Source organism: Pholis gunnellus (assembly GCF_910591455.1).
Source record: "Pholis gunnellus genome assembly, chromosome: 16".
NCBI classification, from domain to species: Eukaryota; Metazoa; Chordata; class Actinopteri; order Perciformes; family Pholidae; genus Pholis; species Pholis gunnellus.
In genome coordinates this window covers 20,427,256-20,448,442 of record NC_136543.1, presented here as the reverse complement: position 1 = coordinate 20,448,442, position 21,187 = coordinate 20,427,256, and the positions used below count along the sequence as shown (strand labels likewise).

Sequence of the window (21,187 nt, the reverse complement as noted above, 5' to 3'; positions counted from 1 at the left end):
TTTTTGGTCTTTTAGGTAAGAAATAAACAAACTTGATAGGATTTAAAGAAATGAACTTGAAAAAGATAAACCCGTTGGTCTGTCACGATAAAAACACTCTAAACTAGAATACATGTTGACCCCTAAGCGATCAATTTCATGGTAAGAATTGATTTAGACAACGGATTAGTCACCGTTCCTCGATGTTGTTTGTATGTGTTATTATAAATAAAGTTGAGTTTATAAAAAATGTACACGGAGAGGCGTGACACAACTCAGTTTAACCTTTCACCTTTACAAACAGTCCAATCAGAGCAGGCTCTATCCCGGAAGTAGTAAAAAGCAAGCATCTCGTGACCGACAGCAAGCCTCGACGAATAAGAATACGGGAGTGGCCAGCCGTGGACCAATCACAGACGAGCGGGGCGGGACTTTTGTCCAACAGGGCATCGGAAGGAGGAGGTGTTCCTGGCAGCCATCTTGGATGTGCGGAGTGATTGTTTAAGCGAGAAGAATTGACATTATATTTTTTTTAAAGGAAAAAACAGCCTTTGTACTGAATCGTTGAAGATTTGCCGGAGTGTGGCGACCGAGGGAAGACATCGCAGCTCGGTAAAATCCAGGTAAATTAATCGCGGACTCAAAGGTGATGCATTTATGAGCCTTCCCCCCCCCCTTCTTTCCAAATTGTGTCTCCCACATCAGATAGAAGCTGCAGCTCTGCACACTGACAACATATCAACGCGTGTGTTTACCGTTAAAAAGACCAAACAGGTACACACATCTGCGTCCAGATGTGTGCGCCTTTTAGGTAAAGTAAAGCTAAAGCAAAGCTAGACTTTGGGTTTAGTCTGTTTAAAAAACAGTAACGTTAATCCAACCTATAAAAGAACCAGAACATGCACGTGAGCTCGGTGTCAGACTTTAAATTACTCAAATATGTCTTCGTTTCTAAAGCTACGTTTAATTTCTCCAACAAATATAGTTAATCTGACATAATAGATAATTCTGGGTCAGTGGATCAAGTCCCACACGTTTCAGAAATAATCCAAAATAATATTTAAAGTGTGTGAGTGCATTTAGAATGTAGTACAGGTTTTATCTGGGTCAAATATTTAAAAACAACACATTCCTTTATTGTATATTGTTATCAATATACGTTGATGGGGGGTATCACCCAGGGGTGGGTTTTATATGAACGTTTTCTTTATTTAAATATATGTATTTGGGCTTTATGTGAACAGTAGAGAGGTGAAGTACAAGAGAGGGGAGATAACAATGATAATAATACACTTTATTTTAACAAAGTGCTTTACAACAAAGAGAATACATATTAAAAGGCACAAGTACAAATACAACATAATATATATATACATATACATGCATGATAACTCTCATATCGGTCTTTACTAGTAGAACATTCAGTACAATGTTAAACATTTATATAAATATATATTATGTGGTAAACTGCAGTAGAACAATTCACACGGAAAAAAACACAAACGTCAAGATGGAGACCGTCGTCAGTGCTCCATTCTTATTTATTTTAGTATTATTTGAAATGAAGGTGTTTGTCAAGAAATCAAATTTTAAACTACGTCATCTTTCCTAAATGTTACTTCTTCATCCTCGTATTTTTATTTGCTTTATTGTTATTTGCAAAGGCAGCAATCTGTGACGGATGTCCCACGGTGCAAGTTAATTATACGAAACAAACGATAACATCAAATGACTCTTATTTATTACTCTTACGCTCTCTTCATGGACACCCAGACGTGCAGATAAGACACTGAAATTTGATTTAACAAAAAGTATTATCCCCCCCAAAAGTGGTGTTTTTGTCAGGAGATATGACCGTAGTAGTAGTAGTAGTAGTAGTAGTAGTAGTAGTACTACTAGTCTTCTGTCTTAATGCATATAATGAAACTCCTTTAAGGATAGTAGCCAGGCCACAGATACTTTACTCTCTTGTGAAGTTATTTAGACTACAATTGTTGAATTTTATACATCTTTAGTTTCACGCTTTGGTGCCTCATGCTTGAAGCCATGCATCTCAATCAGAAGAGTCCCAATGAAGGCATCTTTCCTGCCTCTTAATTCACATCTCGTGCTAACATAGTCAAACATGCATCATGTTCAAATTTCTCCAGCAGTTTGATTGCAGAATAGGATTCATCAACTGTAAATATCAAGAAATAATCCGTAGGTTTCAGTATCGAATCAGCCGTGGAAATACATACGATCACGACTTAAATGTAACGTGTTCAAACTTGTTCTCCGGTGATGTTGAAAAACATTTTAGTGAGATGTACACATGATCAGCTGATGTGCATTCCTAGAAATGACTCTTTAAACATCACCAGATTAAAGACACGAGTATAAATGTATCCAAGGGAGGATGTTTCTTTTACTCACAGTCAACTCCTGTCGGCACGTTTTGGAGGGTAAAGGTTCCTTCATCAGGTATTAATGTGCACTTTCCCTGTTTTATTTAAACCAACAAACGCACACGTAAACAGTCTTTTGTCTCTCGTTTCCTGCAGTGAAAGACGGCATGAAGACATCATCCTAGTCATCAGTCATGGCCGATAAAAGGAAACTTCAAGGTGAGATCGTGTGTGTGTGTGTGTGTGTGTGTGTGTGTGTGTGTGTGTGTGTGTGTGTGTGTGTGTGTGTGTGTGTGTGTGTGTGTGTGTGTGTGTGTGTGTGTGTGTGTGTGTGTGTGTGTGTGTGTGTGTGTGTGTGTGTGTGTGTCAGTCATCAAAACACCTGAACTCATGCAAAGCAGGACTCGTTGTGGTCTGATCAGGTTCCAGGTGGGTTGAGGTTTACCACAAAGTAAACAAGGTAACACAGGAAGAGCCACAGTTTACATTTCCGTGATCTGAAAGTCCCTCCGACGGCGTCCACACCCATCTGTCGCTGTAAGGAGGTTCAAACACCAGATTCAAACATGTGCAGGGCTTTAGTGAGATCACACCTACTGTTGCTTTGTATTGTTATGTGACCCGAAGTGGAGAAACAAAAATAACTTTTAGTTTTCGCGCCGCTCGGTTGACAAGAGAAGCAGGGACGTAAACAGAAGTCCCCAGCAGCTTGTTCGCCGGGTCGTCCTGCCGGCTTAGAGTCGGGTATTCAAACATGATGGACCTACCTGAGCTCTTTGTCACCTTTTACCTTCTCAAATAAGAACAGAAGAAGAACAAACACTAAACAGGAGCGTCGGTGCGCCGTTTATTTAGTTATTCTCAGATTTCCAGTGTGGGTGTCCGTCTCTCTCTTCTGATGACTGGATCCCAAATTGACTTCATCAAATGTCTCGTATTGTCCGACCAACGGTCCGAAATACTGTCCTGCTCCGTTCACTGTTACGTTAGACACAAGGAAAGAAGATTTAAGAACCTGGAACCATCAAACTTTTTGAGTTTTTGCTTAAAAATAAAGATTAAAAAGCGATTTATTGGCTAATTCACGCAGCTCTGGTTTCAAGATAACTGTAGTAAACGTGCACACCTCACACACACGCGTGTATTTACGTGTGTCCATCGAGTTTTTCAGCAAAGAACCACCTGCAACAGATGTTCTGGTCGACTTTATTTCATGGCGGTAGATTGTGTTTAGTTCTTGAATCTGTGTCACGGTGTCTTTGATATCTCCAGAGTGAGTTCAGACCTCGTGATGCCGACGTTGGTTTGTCTTTGTTGTACATTTAGTGTTTTTATTCCCCCGTTTGAATCTAATTAATCTTCATTATAAATGAAAGAAATAACAGTTTTAAAGTCATTCAGCATTCCATTACACCGTGAGCACAAATTCAATTATACAGAGTTATGAAAAAAACATAATATATTTAATATAACCGTCTTTTTAATTAAAAAGATAATTTTTCTGAACGGCCGACATAGTCTCGACATTCTGTTACAGGTGATTAAAACCCGATGTGGCTACTTTGCATTTCTCTAAACTGATCACAATCGTCTCGGGCGAGTCAGACTAGCATTTACAAAGAACATTAATTAAATACATAAACAATTAGAAACATAAAAAGTGTTTCCATACAGACGACAGCGTTCTTTTTGTTGCTCATCGTCGAGGCGTCGTGTTGCTCCTCTACCGCTTTTTATTCACTTTAACCACAATAGGCTGTAGATTCTCTTACGTCTCGACAAAGTCGTGTCCAGCTGGTGGCTTCTCCTCCTCCTCCTCCTCCTTCTTCTTCTTCTTCTTCTTCTTCTTCTTCTTCTTCAAACCGGCAGCAGACGTCAGCCAAACCGTAAATATCCACTACGACAAATGCGACAAACGCATAACCATCAGCCGTCATTAAGACAAATATCTGTCCGATGAATCGGTGCACACCTAATGCCGAATGTCAGCATTGCTATTTTGAATTTTTACAATTGTGGTATTGACGTAATATGTACATTTATTTTGTCAGATGGAACGGTCAAAGATCCATGAACTGATGCATATATCCAGGAGCTTTGTGTATGAAGACAGTGAACGGAGCTCCGTGTCCACCAGGCGGCTTCCTCTTCTTTAATCTTACTGTCAGCTGACCGTCTGAAACACACTTTTCTGACGGGATTGATTCTTCTCGTCCCTTCGCGTGACGTCTCCCGACTCGACCTCAACAAATATCTCCCTTAAAATCTCCCCTTCATAAAGAAGAAAGGATTAAGCGCCAACTAGTCTCTGTCAAGTCTTAATGTATTATTACCGAGGAGGTGGACTTTCATCTAAAAATAACTCCCCCGCAGCACAATCCTCACATCGAGGCAGTTTAAGTTTGTTCACGCCACTCGTTCTGTTCTCCATCGCACAATCGATTAATTAATAACCAGAGCGACATTAATATAAGAGTAGCCGTGTGAAGAGGCGACAGCTACAGATTGTAATGAGTTAGAAAGCTTTTTTTCTGTGTCTTCAAACAGGAAGTGATTTAGTCTTTAATGGCACGTCTTTTTTAAATAAAACTCTTTAACATTTTAACCTCTGATCCGGTTCTTTGGGCGTTCCTGAACGCAGCACACGGTTTATGCGATCTAGATAGAAAATAGCCATTTCCAGGCCTTCTAAATAAACCCAGAACGTTTAGTAGAAGTCATGGAAAGTCTTGGAAATATATTAGTAAAAATCTTTCATTTTAATCTCCATGTTTCCTAAAAGCCTCTCTGTGTCACAGCTCCCAGTTTCTACCAAACCCTCCTTCAATGTTCCCTCTTCATACCTTAATATTTTAATACCTTAATACCTTAATATCGTCATATTTTTATATCTTAATATTTTGGTATCTTAATTGTCTTTCTCTCCTGTGCTGATTGGAGTTTAGTTAAATAATGAAATCTTCTCACATTGTTGCCAAAGATTCCTGAGAAACCAACACTCGCATCAAAGGCAGCAACAATAAATACAGTAAATGTTTAAAAGTCGATGTAACTTGTAATGAAACCTTTCAAAAGATTACTACTAATACTGTAACATATATTGAGCTTAAATTAGGATAAATATATGAGTTAACCATCATCTAAATATCTCCTGATAGTCAGTATTCTACCGTTTTAATACACGGTTGTTGAGACCAGCTGACAATAGTCTACGTAACAAATTATTCTTTCTTCATGGTAAATATCAGAGTTATGACCTCAGAGAACATGTTGCGTGTTTATTCTTTGCTGTTGTTTTTTTCTCTTTTTTTTTTCATCAAATCTGCACAAATTAATGACGACAGATATTTTCCCCCCAATTTGTTTCATGTTTCCTGCTCAGACTGCAGTCACGTGACCGCGAGTGTCCACTTAGGATCCGATGCAAGAGAACAAATCATTCCAATTAAGAGATAACGTCTCACGTGTGTTTTAGTTTTCCTGAGTGACACACGGAGCAGAGAGGGAGTAAGCCCCCCCCCCCCCCGGGCCTTAAGCCTAGTTCTAGTCTTTCCCGGCGCTGATGCTGGAAGTACCTTAAGTGCTGATCCGTCGCGCTTCCTCCTCGTTACCGTTGAGAGTCGCACGCGCACGCCACCCAACGTGCAATCATGAGGAAAATGGCGGCGGGTAAATTTGCAACAGGCAAGTGGAAAAAAAAAACCCAACAAAACATTAACGTTGAACCCTGAAGCTTAATGTTCCTCTTTTAAGATATGCATATTTCATAAGGACGTCAAACGCAATCTGTAAACGCTCTGCTGGGTGTGTGTGTGTGTGTGTGTGTGTGTGTGTGTGTGGGGTTACCTGCGTTACTTTGCCGCGTAGAACCTCTCAAAGCTGGAACCTGGAATGACTTTTAAAAAATGTGTTTTCTGGTTCTTGCTCCAGATAATCAGTTGAATGTGCTTCTTTGAACTGGCCCAATGTTCTGGTATAAATAAACTGGTCCAATGATGCCTATACTCTCTTTTAACGTGATCAGTTTTGCTTTTGTAATTGTTAATCCTGCTCGTCTCGTCTCCTCTCGTCTTGTCTCCTCTCGTCTTGTCTCCTCTCGTCTTGTCTCCTCTCGTCTCCTCTTGTCTCCTCTCGTCTTCTCTCCTCTCCTCTTGTCTCCTCTCCTCTCTTGTCTCCTCTCCTCTCTCGTCTCTTCCAGGTGAAATAGATCGATGTCTGAAAAAAGTAGCGGAAGGAGTCGAACAGTTTGAAGACATTTGGCAAAAGGTGAGGAAGGATATAAACTATAGTTTGTTTAGATAGCAAGAAAATAGTCCCATCACTATTTCCCAGAGACTTCTTTAAGTCTGATCCACAGTCCAAAATGTAATAATATTACAAATTCTAATTGTTTGAAACTGGAATCTGTAAAATGTCAGAACATTGTGACAAACTACAGAATAACAGAGTAAGAAACCAGCAAAGAGAAGCTGCAACCAGAGAACTGTGGTGTTAGAAATAACTCGTTATTGTTGATTATTGTTCCAGCCTCTTAATTGTCATTATTTGTGTTTTTATTATTAATAAATTCTGACAGAATCCTGTTGAATTCCATCTTTTGGATGTTTTATTTATTGAGATTCAGATTTAGAGAAGTGAAAACATGTCAGTGCTTTTTAAATTGTACCGTTTAATTTTCTGCATTTTTTAAATTGATTTCCATTTTCTGCCTCTTGAGTTTCTGTTGTTAGCTGAGACGAAGGCCTCCGCAGCCACAGCAGTCCTTTAAAGAAGCGAGCGTCCCAGTTCCTTCACTAGACCCCTGATTATTGTGATTATCGTGCTGCTGTGGTTGTCATTGTGGCTTTATGCTGATCGTTCACTGGTCTTGTTCTATCATCATTTTGTATCATGTTTTTTAATAATCCCATCTTGTCTCATGTTTGTCTTTTTTTCCGTGATTAATTGTGACTTTTTGCTTCTGCAACGAACATGAAATTTCCACCACAGAGATCAGTAGAGTTGCACAAAGCTAAAACAAATGTAAGTGTGCATTTAAAAAAAATGATATAACTAATAAACTGTACATTTTATAAAGTGTGTATTTATTTGCATATAGTGTGTATCTTTTTTAACTGCCTTTTGATTTAATATATATATATAAATATATATAAAGCTGATTCTGAGAGTATGTACCTGTACAAATGACAATAAATCTAATGTAATCCACAATACTTTGTTTTCAGGCCGGCAAAACTTGTCACAGATATTGACAAGTATATTAATACGTATACTTATTAATACATATATTCTGTGAAGTATTTTCAGAATATACTTTTAAAAACAAAGTCATGTGTTGTTGTATTATTTTGTGTTTTGACCGGAACTTGTTTGATGCTGTCGTTTTGTTTCTCCTCCTCAGCTTCACAATGCAGCCAACGCCAACCAGAAGGAGAAATATGAAGCAGACCTCAAGAAAGAGATTAAAAAGCTTCAGGTAAACACGGAGAGATCCAGATCAGCTGCTCACACCAGCTGTACACTGTGTGTGTGTGTGTGTGAGTGTGTTGGTGTGTGTGTGTGTGTGTGTGTGTGTGTGTGTGTGTGTTACCATGAGGACCAAACTCCAAGCCAAGCCTGTTTGCTGCGTGTACAACACCAAGTTCACCATCCATGACTGTTGAGGACGAGTCTCTGCATGCTTTCACTGATGTTTCTGAATCTCTCTCTCCCCCCCTGTTGTTCTTCTTCTTCAGCGTCTTCGAGACCAGATCAAGACGTGGGTTGCATCCAACGAGATCAAAGACAAAAGGCAGCTAGTGGAGAACCGCAAACTCATAGAAACGGTGAGTAGGACCCGTCACGGTGGTTTACAGCAGAGACTCTGGAGCATCGCGTTTGTTCTGAACTCTTGGAAAGTCTTGAAACGTCTTTTAAACAAAGTCCGGGTCTTTATAGATGATGATGAATGAATTATGACTCGTGTAGGGAGATTACAAAGCTCTTTAAGTGACACATCAGGTCATGAGTTACCAGTTTACCTTCATTTATCTTCAAACATTGGACTTTCCCTTAAGGTCCCTTTGACAGCTACAGCAGCTACAGTTCAGTCACATGGGACACTGGCTTTGATGAATTTACTTATTATTTAATTATCGGACCACAAATGAGACAAGAAGCAAAATGCTCGCTCGCTAGTTCTTGTCTTTTTATATTTGAATCTCTCTCACGAGATCTCCTTCCGGAGCTGCGTACAGACCAGATTAAACTAAAAACAATGCCCCGAATAGTTTCTCAGATTACCCCTTTAAATGAAGAACTGCACCCAGGAGATCCTGACGGAAGCATCACAAGCTCCCGAGTGTTTACGGCGAGATCCAGATGTAGGACATCACTGTGACAGTTCAGGGCCCGACTACAGGCTGTAACGTCCTAGTCCTGCTCTGCTGAGTGGGCTTTTAATGGCTCCTGTGGTGCCAGACTTCCATTCATTGTTGCCAAGTTCTCTATTTTACAGCTCCGTCATTGTTAAGATTATTTAAGAACAGACGAACTAACAAACTGTGATTTCCTCTGTTTTCTGCGTATATTTGTAGTTTAAAACGATCTGTGGTGTGTTTCCTGCTTATAGAATATAAAAGATTATTTGTAGTATATTGATCAACAATCGAGCTATATTTTAAACATGCTGTGTTTGTCTCTTTGTGTGTGTGTGTGTGTGTGTGTGTGTGTGTGTGTGTGTGTGTGTGTGTGTGTGTGTGTGTGTGTGTGTGTGTGTGTGTGTGTGTGTGTGTGTGTGTGTGTGTGTGTGTGTGTGTGTGTGTGTGTGTGTGTCTGCCTGCAGCAAATGGAGCGGTTCAAAATAGTGGAGAGAGAAACCAAGACGAAGGCGTACTCTAAAGAAGGGCTGGGTCTGGCCCAGAAGGTGGACCCGGCCCAGAAGGAGAAGGAGGAGGTCGGCACGTGGCTGACGGTGAGTAACGTTGTCTCAAAATGTAACTAAATATACAAGTCGACTCTGGTCCACGCTCGGTGTTAATTTGTCCTTTTATATCCTCAAAAAAAAGAAGAAAGCGGTCACTCTGCTGCTGGGAATGTTTGTTATATTTAGTTTTGAACTGAAAGTGGGAATAAAAGTGGAACCAAACGTCTCAACTTTCAGAAAAACCCTCATTAACCAGCAGCCGCTTGCATTAATACATCAGAGAGTGAGAGAGTACTTGTGTTTAGATGATGAAATGTTGGAATATAATGAAAAGTCTTCAAATCACGAACTCTCCAAAACTCTGAGATTTTCGGTTCACATGAGATAAAGAAAAACGATTTTTTTAATGAGAAATCAAACGACTCGTCGTCACACGGTTAACCGCTTGTTCCTCTCTCTCCTCCAGAACACGATCGACACGCTGAACATGCAGGTGGACCAGTTCGAGAGCGAAGTGGAGTCTCTCTCAGTCCAGACGAGGAAAAAGAAAGGAGACAAAGAGGTCGGTCTGTCCTCACCCTCTCATCCAGTCACTCTTTAATCCTCCTTCCTGGGTATTTGCTCTCTTGTTGGTCCTCAGATAGTGATAACCTTCTTTCACTATTCTCTCCTTTAAAGTCCTCTACGGGGCCTTTTTTAGAGAAAAACCTTTGTCTTTGTCCTCCATGAGCGGACGTTTATAAAGAGAGTCTTCATACTTTACTGCCACAAAGAGTTCTGTTTTAGTTTGTTCGGTTCTGGAAGACAAACGCGCTAGAAAATCAATCTACCAAATGTTAAACACACTTTGTGCGTCGCTGAAGCGAAAGGAAGGCACTATATTTACACTCCACCGTCTTCTTTGAGTGTTTCAATGTTTCCATTATCTTGAAAAATACATGAGTATATAAGATTCCATTATTATGTAATGCAGGGAATAATGAAAAGCGTGAATGAGGAAGGGTTTCCTGCTGTTTCCCTCTCAGAATGACGCACGTAACACAAGAATGAGTATATCTGCTGTACGTATATTAGGAGCACAGTTCAGAGAGGAAGTTTATATAATTATAAACTTTTCTTTCTGTTTTCTCCTCCTGGATGTAAAACTTTTTATAATTAATATTATTTTTGATTATGAATGTACAGCTTGAAGACACGAAAGAGACAGAGAGAGAGAGAGAGAGAGAGAGAGAGAGACGGACAGACAGACAGACAGACAGACAGCGGGTTGGTTGGTTGGTTGGTTGGTTGGTTGGTTGGTTGGTTGGTTGGCTGGTTGGTTAGTTGTCCAACTTAATAAAAAATGGCCCAATTGGACAGAAAGCAGCCAAATCAGACGTACTTTGTGGAAATATCGATCGACGAGAACGATGAAGCAAAGTTTGAAATTTCTTCTCCAACTGCTCCCTTAAAAATATTAAAATAAATCGTTCTTTCTGTCTTCCAGAGGAGTTACTGGACTCCTGCTGACGGGGCGTTTTAGTTGGTCAGTTAGAGTCGGTGGATGAAAAATCTTGCAGCTAAAAAACTAAAATAAAAAGTCCGAAAGCAGCGAGAACTAAATCTTTAAAGCTGGAGTTTGTTTTTTGGCTTTAAGTTCTCTCCTCATTCCTCAGCACTTAGAGTTTAAATGTACCCTCATAGATCCTTTATGCACTCAGCATCCCGGACATTAAAATGTATTGTGATGAAACGCATTAGTATGTTCCACTCCGCTGCCTCCACTAGCAGCAGCAGCAGCCTCTAAAGTGGTCCTTCCTGCGTTATAATCACATCACTTCAGCCGGTGACCCACAGTGTTGCTCTGGTTTGTTCTCTTTGTCCAAATATCTCTGAGAAGAACACAGTTGGACCCTCAAATACAGGAAATGCACAGCAGAACACGACACAACATACATGACATATGAAGTGCTTCAGAACATGAATGAAGTATTGAAATACAGAAGTGGTGCTGTGCCTGTTGTATGATGCATAACGCCATGAAGTGCTCGTGTAGCTGCTGCGCCTTTCGCTCCTGCACTGTATGTTTAACTTTAAAACTTTAATACGTTTCTCGTAAACCGGCTTTTTCAATGAATTATTGATTTAAATTAGTTTGTGCTTTGCGTTGGAACAAGGCGGCGTATATATCCCCTCCAGCATGTTAAATATGAACATTTTTATACCAAATAGTACAATAAAAAACGTGTTTGTGCCACAAATATAATAACATCTGAACTCCCATTTAGACCAAAGAGAAACATCACAGCTGTGGTTCTCTTGTAGCTGTTCAGGAGGAACCACGAGGTTGTTTCATCATTTCATCTGCTAAATAATAATAATAATAATAATAATAATAACTCCCACCTCCCCCCTCCCCTCCCACCTTGCCCACTCTTGTGACAAAAACAGGACCGGATTGAGGAGCTGAAGAAGTTCATTGAGAAGCATCGGCACCACATCCGGATGCTGGAGACCATACTGAGGATGCTGGACAACGACTCCATCCAGGTGGACTCCATCAGGAAGATCAAGGTAGGCTCGTGTCTTTAGGAGACTTCTTCCTCGTAGACACAGCTCGTCTTCTATAACATCTGTTCTGTCTGTTCTAAAGGATGACGTGGAGTATTATCTAGACTCGTCGCAGGATCCGGACTTTGAGGAGAACGAGTTTCTGTACGACGACCTGGACCTGGATGACATCCGTAAGTTTAGTTTAGCTTCGTTTGTTTGCACACAGTAGAAATAGAAATTGTGTCAATTTAGGAGCAAGGTTCAGGTTCAGCCACAAGAGAAAGAAACGGTATTAACGACAGATGTGCAGGTAGAGCGAAGAAGATTCAGCTTGAAAACACATTTCAAGAGTTAAATAACTGCAGACGCTGTCATCCACACCGTGGGATCATCTCTGAAACAGATTCAGAAGCACAAGTTGAAGTGCTTGTTGTTGTTTTGAGTGTTTAAAAACAGCGACCGTGTTGATGTGCTGACCCTCACTGAACGCTTCCGTGTCTCTGATGAACCTCCAGCTCAGACGCTGGTCGCCACCTCCCCGCCGGGGAACTCTCAACTGGAGGACGAGATCTTCCAGAACTCGAGCAGCACACCAAACTCCACCACCTCGTCTTCACCCATCCCGCCGTCGCCGGCCACTTGCACTACGGTACGAAAACGATACAATAAAATGAACCCCAGACTATTGTCTATCAGCATGTCCAGTTGACATCCTTGCACAAAGTGTTGGGTTTGCAGTTTTCATGAGATTACATTAAAATAAAATAGTAGTAAACTGATCATCAGGCTGAAACCTTTCCACATATTGACAACTTCTCTTCTCTCTCTTCACTGAAAAGGAGAAATCCTTTAAAGAATTACAAGTTAAGGAAGAAACGACTCTTCACCAAAAACAAACAGCCTGTCAGGATGTTCTTTAGGGCTGTTAACTAGCAATAGTTAACTAGCAATAGCTAACTGTTAATAGTTAGCTTCAAAGCTGCGTTTATAACGTTGACATTGAAATGAAACGACATATTCTGCATCGATCCGTCTTTGTTGGCGTTTAGCGTTTTAAAATAACTTTTATTTCCACCGTGGTCTCCAGCTTGCCGCACACAAAGAGAAGCCCGCTCTGTTTTATTTATTAAGGAAAGTTGAGGTTTTGATGTCATTTGTATCTTCGTTAATAAACCTCCGTACAGCCTTCTTATGCTCTCTGTTCATTGGCCTCTTACAGTCTCACTAACAGTGGTGATATTGGTGGTATCGGAAAACTTAAACCAATTGTTGCGTTCAATATCTGAAATGTAAGCGTGAGATAATTGTAGAGCCCCGTCATCTGCCCTCATTGTCTGCTCTGCTGCCATTATATCCTCCTGCAGTGAGAGCAGCTATTATTATTAAATGCTGCCGGCAGAAGGTTGGCATTAAAAGGGAACATAAAGGATGGGATGTAGAGTTCCTTTCACTTTTTTAAATTAACCACAGAGAGTTTTACTCCGGGGATTTGAACCCACAACCTGCTGGTCACGAGCGCTTTAGAAAAAAAATGGAAATCTGCGTGAATTTGGCTTCTTTAAGTTTTCTTTATTTCTTGTTTTTACACCCACTGACCTTTAACTTTAACGAAATGTTCATTTGTGTTTTTTCAGGAGAACTCAGAAGATGACAAGAAGAGAGGAAGGTCAACGGACAGTGAAGTCGGTCAGGTGAGTCGTGTCAACGTCACAGAAGGCTTCATGAAAACCATGAAACCTAATCATGACGAGGAGTTATGTACTTAACTCTGATAATCCTTTCACTATGAAAACAGGCAATCATTAGCTGGTTCAAGCTTCTAAATTGAGATTTTGTTGCTTTTTCTCAGTTTCAAATTCATATAAATTCAATATTTTTGGGGTTTAGACGGTCGTTGGGACCAAATAAGTGATTTAAAGTCGTCACCTCGGCGCCAGGGAGACGTTTGATTCACATTTATACTATTTTATAACATTTCATAGAGCAATTAATCAATTAATAAAAATGTATTGATCGATACATAATTAAAGGCTCCTAATATACTAATAATGTGCTCTAATATACTCACATTCTTCTTATTGTTATTAGTTATTTTTGAGTAAAACTTTAAGCCCGAGTCGAACATACTGTACATTTGTATGATTACATAATATCACGGCCAGCACTTATACCTTCTTACTTCTTTTCCAGTCACCTGTGAAGAACGGGAACCCCTCTTCCTCGTTATCCTCATCCTCCTCCTCCTCCTCTTCCTCCTCCTCCTCCTCGTCCTCTTCCTCCTCCGTCTCGGGACTGACCGCATCCTCGCTCGTCTCCGTTGCGACCATCGCCGGAGGAGGAGGAGGAGGAGGAGGAGGAGGAGGGGGGCTCGGCGGCTCTGGGTGCAGCAGTCACCTGGGCAGCCTGGGGGGTCTCCTCTCCAACACGTCCGCCGGCAGCTACAGCAACGCCACCCAGCAGCCGCCACACCTGTCGGCTCAGCAGCAGCAGCAGCAGCAGGCCAAGAACTTAGTCGGCGCCTCCTCCTCGGCTCCCATCTCCATCCCCATGGCCTCCACCAACAGCCACCTGGCCTCCTCTTCTCCCCCCAACGCCATCACACAGGGGCTCTTCACCTCCATGTCCCAGACTCAGGCTCTGTCCGGGTCCACGCCGACCTCCAACAGCCTGGGCCTCAGCCTGGGGCTCTCGCTGGGGAAAAGCGGTATCATGTCCGGCTCCATGACCACCAGCCCGATGTCCGGGAGCCTCGGCCTGTCGGGGATGCCGGCGTCCCTGAGCAACATGGCGAGCCTCCTGTCCGGCTCCACCCCGGCGCCTTACGCTCAGGCGGCCGCCTCGGGAGCGATCGGCTCCGGCCTGCCGGGCTCTCTGGGCGGCGTCGGCATCAACCCCACGACGACCAACAGCTCGGCGGGCTCCATTGGCAGCGGGAGCATCACAGTCGGCGGGCCGACGTCCTCGACCGGGGGTCTGCTGGGCCCGGCGCCGGGGCTGAGCAGCGTCGGCGGCTCTGGGATGCTGGGTTTGAGCTCCGGTCAGTCGGGGATGCAGGGCTCCTCCCTGATGTCGCTGAGCCCAGTGGGAGGTCTGGCGCCGGGTAGCGGAGTGGGAGTCATCGGGAGCAACGGCGGTGGAACGGGAGGGAGCGGCGTGCTCGGCGGAGGCCTGTCGCTCTCCGTCAGGCCGTCCAGCCAGCAGAAGCAGAACGGTAGCTCCAGTGAGTATCCGACCGGACGGTCGTCGCTCCGCAAACCGTCTTTGATATTTACCGTGTGTGTGTCTTTCCTGTTAACAGGTTACAGCGCTGTGTTAGCAGACAGCTCAACAGACTCCGCCCTCACCAGTGCCAGCCAATCACAAATCAGCCAATCCATGTCCTTGACCTCCCAAGCCAATCAGCCGTGAGTATAATGGCGGATTACCAGTAAAGTATAGTGACCAAAACATTGTTTTATTTGTATTTGTGTCTCTTTATGTTGCCCCCCCCTCCCTCCCCCCCTTTGTTCATCGTCTCCCATCATTGTCTCCCCAGTAAGGACACTGGTCCCATCCTTCTGGGCTCTATTTGTTTGTCGTCCAGCTCCCCGTCGGCGGCCTTCTACAGCGAGGCCAAGTCGGTGAGCGGCGGCAGCCTGCTGAACGGACCGCTGTCCTACTCGCAGTCCTCCGACAGCATCAAGGTGAGACAAAGACATTTAAAATGTTCTCTAAATCTAAATAAGACCGATTTAGAGTCTGACCATTTAGCAGCCTTACGCCTAAGAATGTGCTTGTTTTCTTTATAAAGATTTAATATCCTAAATCTCCACAGACTGTTAATTTGCACACAAACACTCAAAGCAGTTGTTTTTTTTTGCTTCCACTATGATTCAATTAATTCAGTGAAATCCAAGCGGGGATTGTTATTGTTTTTATTATTATAATTATAATTATTATGGTCTCCTTGTGGTTTGTAGTTCAGCCAAAATCCACTGCCAACGGTTAGTTCTGACAAAAGACAATAACAATAAAACAACATGGAGCTGATTAAGCTAAGCAGACCATCATGTGTTTGTTTAACCATCACAGTGCGAAATAAACTTTTACTGACGATCCATATCGCCCGATAATCAGTGAAAATACACGATCGTGATTTCAGCTTTCTGTTCACCGATCTCTGATCATGTTTATAAACTTTATAAACAACCGAAGCCGTGTTTATATTGACAGGAGGAGAGCTAATAACGTTAGCAGCACCGCTAACGAATCAAGGTTCACTTCAGTTACATTATGATGCGTTCAGGCTCTGCTCAGTGAAAACGAGTACTGCAACGTTATCACGAAGTGTTCACATGTAATCTCGTAGATGTCGAGATGTTTTCACATTAACATAAATAGTTATTTGAGATGAATTATGAGCAGTTTACACTAAGAATACATCATTAAAACTACTAATGACGAGATTTGTTTTAATCAAAATACAATCTTTTAAAGAGATAACACTATAGATCACTATAACAGAGTAAAAGGAAAACATTTAGAGCAGTTTGAGTCTTGTAGACCAGCTGCTATAATCTGATTCATCAATAATCATCAATATGTAGCAAATAAACGTGATCGGGGATCTCTAAAAGCTTTATTTGCTCCCTTTCTTTCCGATCTGTGAGTTTAATGATGTTATCTTTAGAGTTTGCTTCTATAATCTAGAGAAATCTTCAGGATAATCAAAGCAAACAGGATGCACAGTTTAGAGATTAACAGAGAAAAGTCTTAATACTTGTAAACAGGGATGCACACAATGGATCTAATGTAGTTTAAATGACGTGAAAGAGCATCTCTGAGTGGAGGGGACAGGAGCAAACAAAGAAAAAGGGATTTCCATGACAGCGTTATAACTGGTGCGAGATCCTCGGACCGGGCAGGTACGATAACTGTGTACGCACACACACACACACACACACACACACACACACACACACACACAGAGTCCAGTAGAATCTGTTTTCACATGCGTCTCCTTGTTGGTCCTCATCAGCCCCAGGAGCCTCTGAGCAGCCTGAAGTCCATGGCCGAGCGAGCAGCACTCAGCTCAGGGATGGAGGGAGACTTGCCCTCCCTGCACCTCACCCCAGGTAACGCACACACACACACACACACACACACACACACACACACACACACACACACACACACACACACACACCTTGAATAAAAGGAGGTAGAGCGTTGCCACAGAGCAGAAATAGAAAGGCTGTAGTTTAATGGAACAAAATGTCATCTCACCTCCCACTCTCAGCCTCCTCTGAACAAAAAACTGCTGATGATATTATCAGCCCTGACTCAACTTCTCTCTCTTTGTCTCTCGAACTCCAAATCCCTCCCTCCCCCCTTCACCTCCTCTCTCGCTCCCTACATCCTCTACTTCCTCCACCACCACCACCATCTCTCTGTCTTCTTCCCTCAAGTCTCCGTCTCCCGTCTCTCTTCAGACATCTTTCCCAGCAGCGCCGTGGTCCCCTCGGGCCCCCCGTCGGGGCCTCAGCTCTCGCTGTCGGAGGTCAGCATCCCGCCGTCATTGGGGGTCTGCCCGCTGGGGCCGGTCCCCCTGTCCAAAGACCAGCTCTACCAACAGGCCATGGAGGAGGCGGCGTGGACTCACATGCCCCACCCCTCCGACTCCGAGAGGATCAGGTGCGCTGAAATGTTCACTTATAATAATAATAATAATAATAATAATAATACACATATGATACACTTTCATGCTGCGCTCAGTCGTTGTACTTCCTTCAGTACTTCCTGTATTCAGATTCCTAACTTCTTTAATTCTGTAAAAGTACTACCGTTAATTATACAATCGTACTATTTTGAGGTACTTTACTTAAGTGATTACATGTTCTGCTTCTTTATACTTCTACTCCAACACATTACAGGAGGTACTTCAGTTACTTAGCAGAGCATTTGAAGTACAATGCATTTTTATACAGTGAATTAAACCACTAAATAGTACGTTATAATATTCTGATGTGTTGTTATATAATAATGTAATGACGATAATACTTATCATTAAGTACTACTAACTTCAGATGACCTTTCAGTCTGTTAGTTTTATTATTATTTATATTAAAGGATACAAATAAATCTATAACGATGCCTCGTATTTTGTAAGCTGATTGTAAGTAAACAAAGATATTTTAATACTTTTAATCCACTACACTGTTTGCATCAGTACACAATGGAAAAACACTGGTACAAATACCTCAACGATGTACTTCAGTACAGTACTGATCAGTCTGAAGAAGGCTCATTACTTTAATCATTTTTTTTATTTTATAGAGAAAACGTTTACGTCTAATTGTTGAACTTCTTGGTTCAGATTCTGCAGCTTTTTCTTCGTCGTCCGTCTTAAATCAAAGAGCCAAAGCTGTAAACTCGCTTATGTAACACGAGGAATACTGTGGACATGAACTCCACTGTATGTTTTATGTCTGTAGTACTTTTAAACACACACACACACACACACACGCTGTTCCGTTCGTTCTTCCTGATGGTTCGTGGGTCGGTCATTAACTCGGGTACGCTCTGACCTGACTAACGTTGGAACCGAGAGGAAAGAAAAGGACAAACTGTTTGTCGCTGATCTAAAAATACCGTTTGGATGGAAAAGTGAGAATCCACTGAGAGAATTATCCGACGTGTGCGGCCGACTAATGGATCCGTTAATTGGTCCCAAAGCGTTCATCAGACACATTCGATACGCCCGACCGATAAGTAATGAGTGCGTGGCTCTGGATCAGCAGATGAGTGGTTTATTTAATATCTATCTATGGTCTGTAGTCCATTAATATATTAGATTTTATAATCATGATTCACAGATATCGTAAAACTGAAAGATCACTCCTGATTTCTGAAACACGTTTAGCGCTCTACAGTAGTTCATTCACTTTGTTTGCTACAAAATCCGTTCAAATCTTTTTAATGTTTTTCAATGAAAATTATAATAATAATGCATCATTTCCTGTAATACAGAAAATCATATCACAAGTTCAACATCAGTCAAAACAAAAACCCTAAAAACAAATATGTGGGGGAGTTCAGCAGGTTGTAGCTCACTTGGCTGCATCAGCCAAACTGTCGTCAGTTGAGTTGCATCTTGGGAAATGTAGTCACCAGATTTTTTTTGACCGTGAAGAAGAATGCGTGGATTGGAAATCCTCTTTTCATGTTGAACATGGAACTCATTAAAGAGTTACAGAATGAAGCTTTTATTCTGACGATCACTGGTTGGACCCGTTCATTTACATCCTCAGTGGTCGTTTGTTTTCACTGTTATTAGAGTTTCTGGTGGTCCCTCTAACCCCTCCCCTCTTCTGTGTGGACGTTACAGGCAGTACCTGATGAGGAACCCCTGCCCCACCCTGCCTTTCCACAACCAGGTGCCACCGCCTCACTCCGACACTGTAGAGTTCTACCAGAGGCTTTCCACAGAAACCCTCTTCTTCATCTTTTACTACCTGGAGGTATGCAGCCGGTTTATTGTCTGAATCTATAGATAGAAGTTGGATCATGCACCCAGAACCAAAACCGTATTTCCTGCATGCGTGTCCCACCAATGAAACTCTTCCTCTCTTCCCCGCAGGGCACTAAGGCCCAGTATCTGGCAGCCAAAGCCCTGAAGAAGCAGTCATGGAGGTTCCACACCAAGTACATGATGTGGTTTCAGAGGCACGAAGAACCCAAGACCATCACGGACGAGTTTGAGCAGGTCAGCCTCACGGGCGCAAAGATGTGATGAACCACAAATATACTTTAGGAATCTGAACGAAGTCTTTCGTCGACGTATGAATGTATCGCTGCATGTTATCAGGTCCATTTTCACTCCGTATGAAAAGGAAAACAAGTGGCTGCAGATTCTGCACTTCAGACCCTAAAACCTACCCGTCCTCCCGTCTTTAAATAGTGTTTGTTTGTTGTTTGTTCTCCAGGGAACGTACATTTACTTCGACTATGAGAAATGGGGCCAGCGGAAGAAGGAAGGCTTCACGTTTGAGTACCGGTACCTAGAAGACCGAGACCTCCAGTGACCTGCAGCCAGACGGACGGACGAACGAACGGACAGCTGAGGAAGTGAGGGGGGGGGGGGCAAACGGATGAAGACGGCTGCTGACATTCCTGGCTTCGACCTCGCCTCGTTGGTGGGGGGGGGGGGGTGTGAGCGGGTGACCCTTCAACCCTCCCTCGTGTCACCCTCACCCCGGCAGTGATTGCTCCTCCCACCCTGTCATCCTCCTTCCTCTTCCTCTTCCTCCTCTTTCTCCCTCCTCTCCATAATCAGGCCTCTTTTTTTTTTTTTCATCTTTTCCTGAACTGGAACTTTCTTTATATCAAGGCTCTGGTTTGTTTTGGCAGATAAAACACACACACACACACACACACACATATTATAATCAGACTTTCGTGAGCTTTCCCCCCTCGGTGTTATCTTCGTATGTTGTTTATTTAGCCCCTTAAGAACCAAAGATAGTTGGTTAATCACAGCACACACACACACACACACACACTGAGTCTGTGCTGTGTCGGTGCTCCATGTCTGGACTCGCGTGTAGAATTTGGCTTGATTTTTGGTAAATCCAGCGTCAGACGGGATGTGAACTGACTCGAGGTCAGCCGCAGGAACTCAGCGACCCGTAACCTGTAAGAACCGGTAACGTGGAGGCTCTGCCTGGTTTATTCTCTGTATGATACCAGAAGGCTTCAGACGTGCGCTCGGATTATTAGGTACGCGTCGATAAATTCACCGGCAACAGAGAGGCGAACCCTCTTCTGATATATCTCTGGACAAACGTCATTTATATGCATTATATCATTGTTTTCAGACAGACAATAGAGAATGTGCTGATATGAGCTTAATTATTCGGACTCGCTCTGTAACGTCATTTCACTAAATATCTCGCTGCCGGAAACGTTAAAACGATTGGAAATCATTTTTGAAAGTACAAACGCTACCCAGACGTTCAACTGTTACCCCAAAAAAATGCAGAACGAGGCAACGAAAAGACCTGAACTTCCATTAAACCTCCACATTAGTGAACATTCGTTCCCCCCCAAAGAGAAGCTGAGCTTGGTTTCAGCTTGGTTTCAAAGACATCGGCTACGACTTCAGTTACGGGTCGTTAAGTTTCCGCTCCAAACAAATCCAAACCGAAGGAGCGACCTCTCGCTCCGACGCCCCCCTCGTCTGCTGGTTAATGTGAGTATTTTCCCGTGGTGTTCTCCGGTTCTCCCGGTGCTCCTGCAACGAGGGCTCGTTGAGCTCCGTCGCCTCGACACGGAACCGGTAAACCCGACCGCTTTAGGCTTTGGCCCTTCGAGCTTTCACGAGTCGTTTCTTGCCCAGCGAGGTGGA

At 42.7% G+C, this 21,187-nt stretch overlaps 1 protein-coding gene and 1 gene segment (V, D, J or C); one reads left to right on the top strand and one right to left on the bottom strand.

The window, feature by feature from the left end:
• The window catches only part of LOC306708309 (Ig kappa-b4 chain C region-like), a 142,683-nt gene that overhangs the window by 111,657 nt on the left and 9,839 nt on the right, over positions 1-21,187 (bottom strand).
• On the top strand, positions 468-19,905 carry LOC306708030 (CCR4-NOT transcription complex subunit 3-like). Of its 2 annotated transcripts, XM_079175714.1 has the most exons (20): positions 468-602; positions 2,523-2,585; positions 6,565-6,632; positions 7,356-7,388; positions 7,768-7,842; positions 8,102-8,191; positions 9,190-9,318; positions 9,737-9,832; positions 11,701-11,823; positions 11,903-11,993; positions 12,318-12,451; positions 13,437-13,493; positions 13,993-15,022; positions 15,101-15,206; positions 15,338-15,485; positions 16,820-16,916; positions 17,250-17,475; positions 19,169-19,301; positions 19,421-19,546; positions 19,767-19,905. In XM_079175714.1, exons 2-20 carry the CDS (start codon positions 2,561-2,563, stop codon positions 19,863-19,865), a joined length of 2,886 nt encoding a protein of 961 aa, XP_079031840.1. In that variant the 5' UTR covers positions 468-602; positions 2,523-2,560; the 3' UTR covers positions 19,866-19,905. The 2 variants fall into 2 exon arrangements, with proteins under 2 accessions (XP_079031840.1, XP_079031841.1); XM_079175715.1 differs by lacking the exon at positions 7,356-7,388.

Bases quoted from the DNA above. Each gene is read 5' to 3' on its own strand.
- LOC306708030 (XM_079175714.1), top strand. From the start codon at position 2,561: ATGGCCGATAAAAGGAAACTTCAAG. The intron at 15,207-15,337 runs GTGAGTATAATG...TTGTCTCCCCAG, and splicing joins ACCTCCCAAGCCAATCAGCC to TAAGGACACTGGTCCCATCC. The intron at 16,917-17,249 runs GTAACGCACACA...TCTTCCCTCAAG, and splicing joins CTCCCTGCACCTCACCCCAG to TCTCCGTCTCCCGTCTCTCT.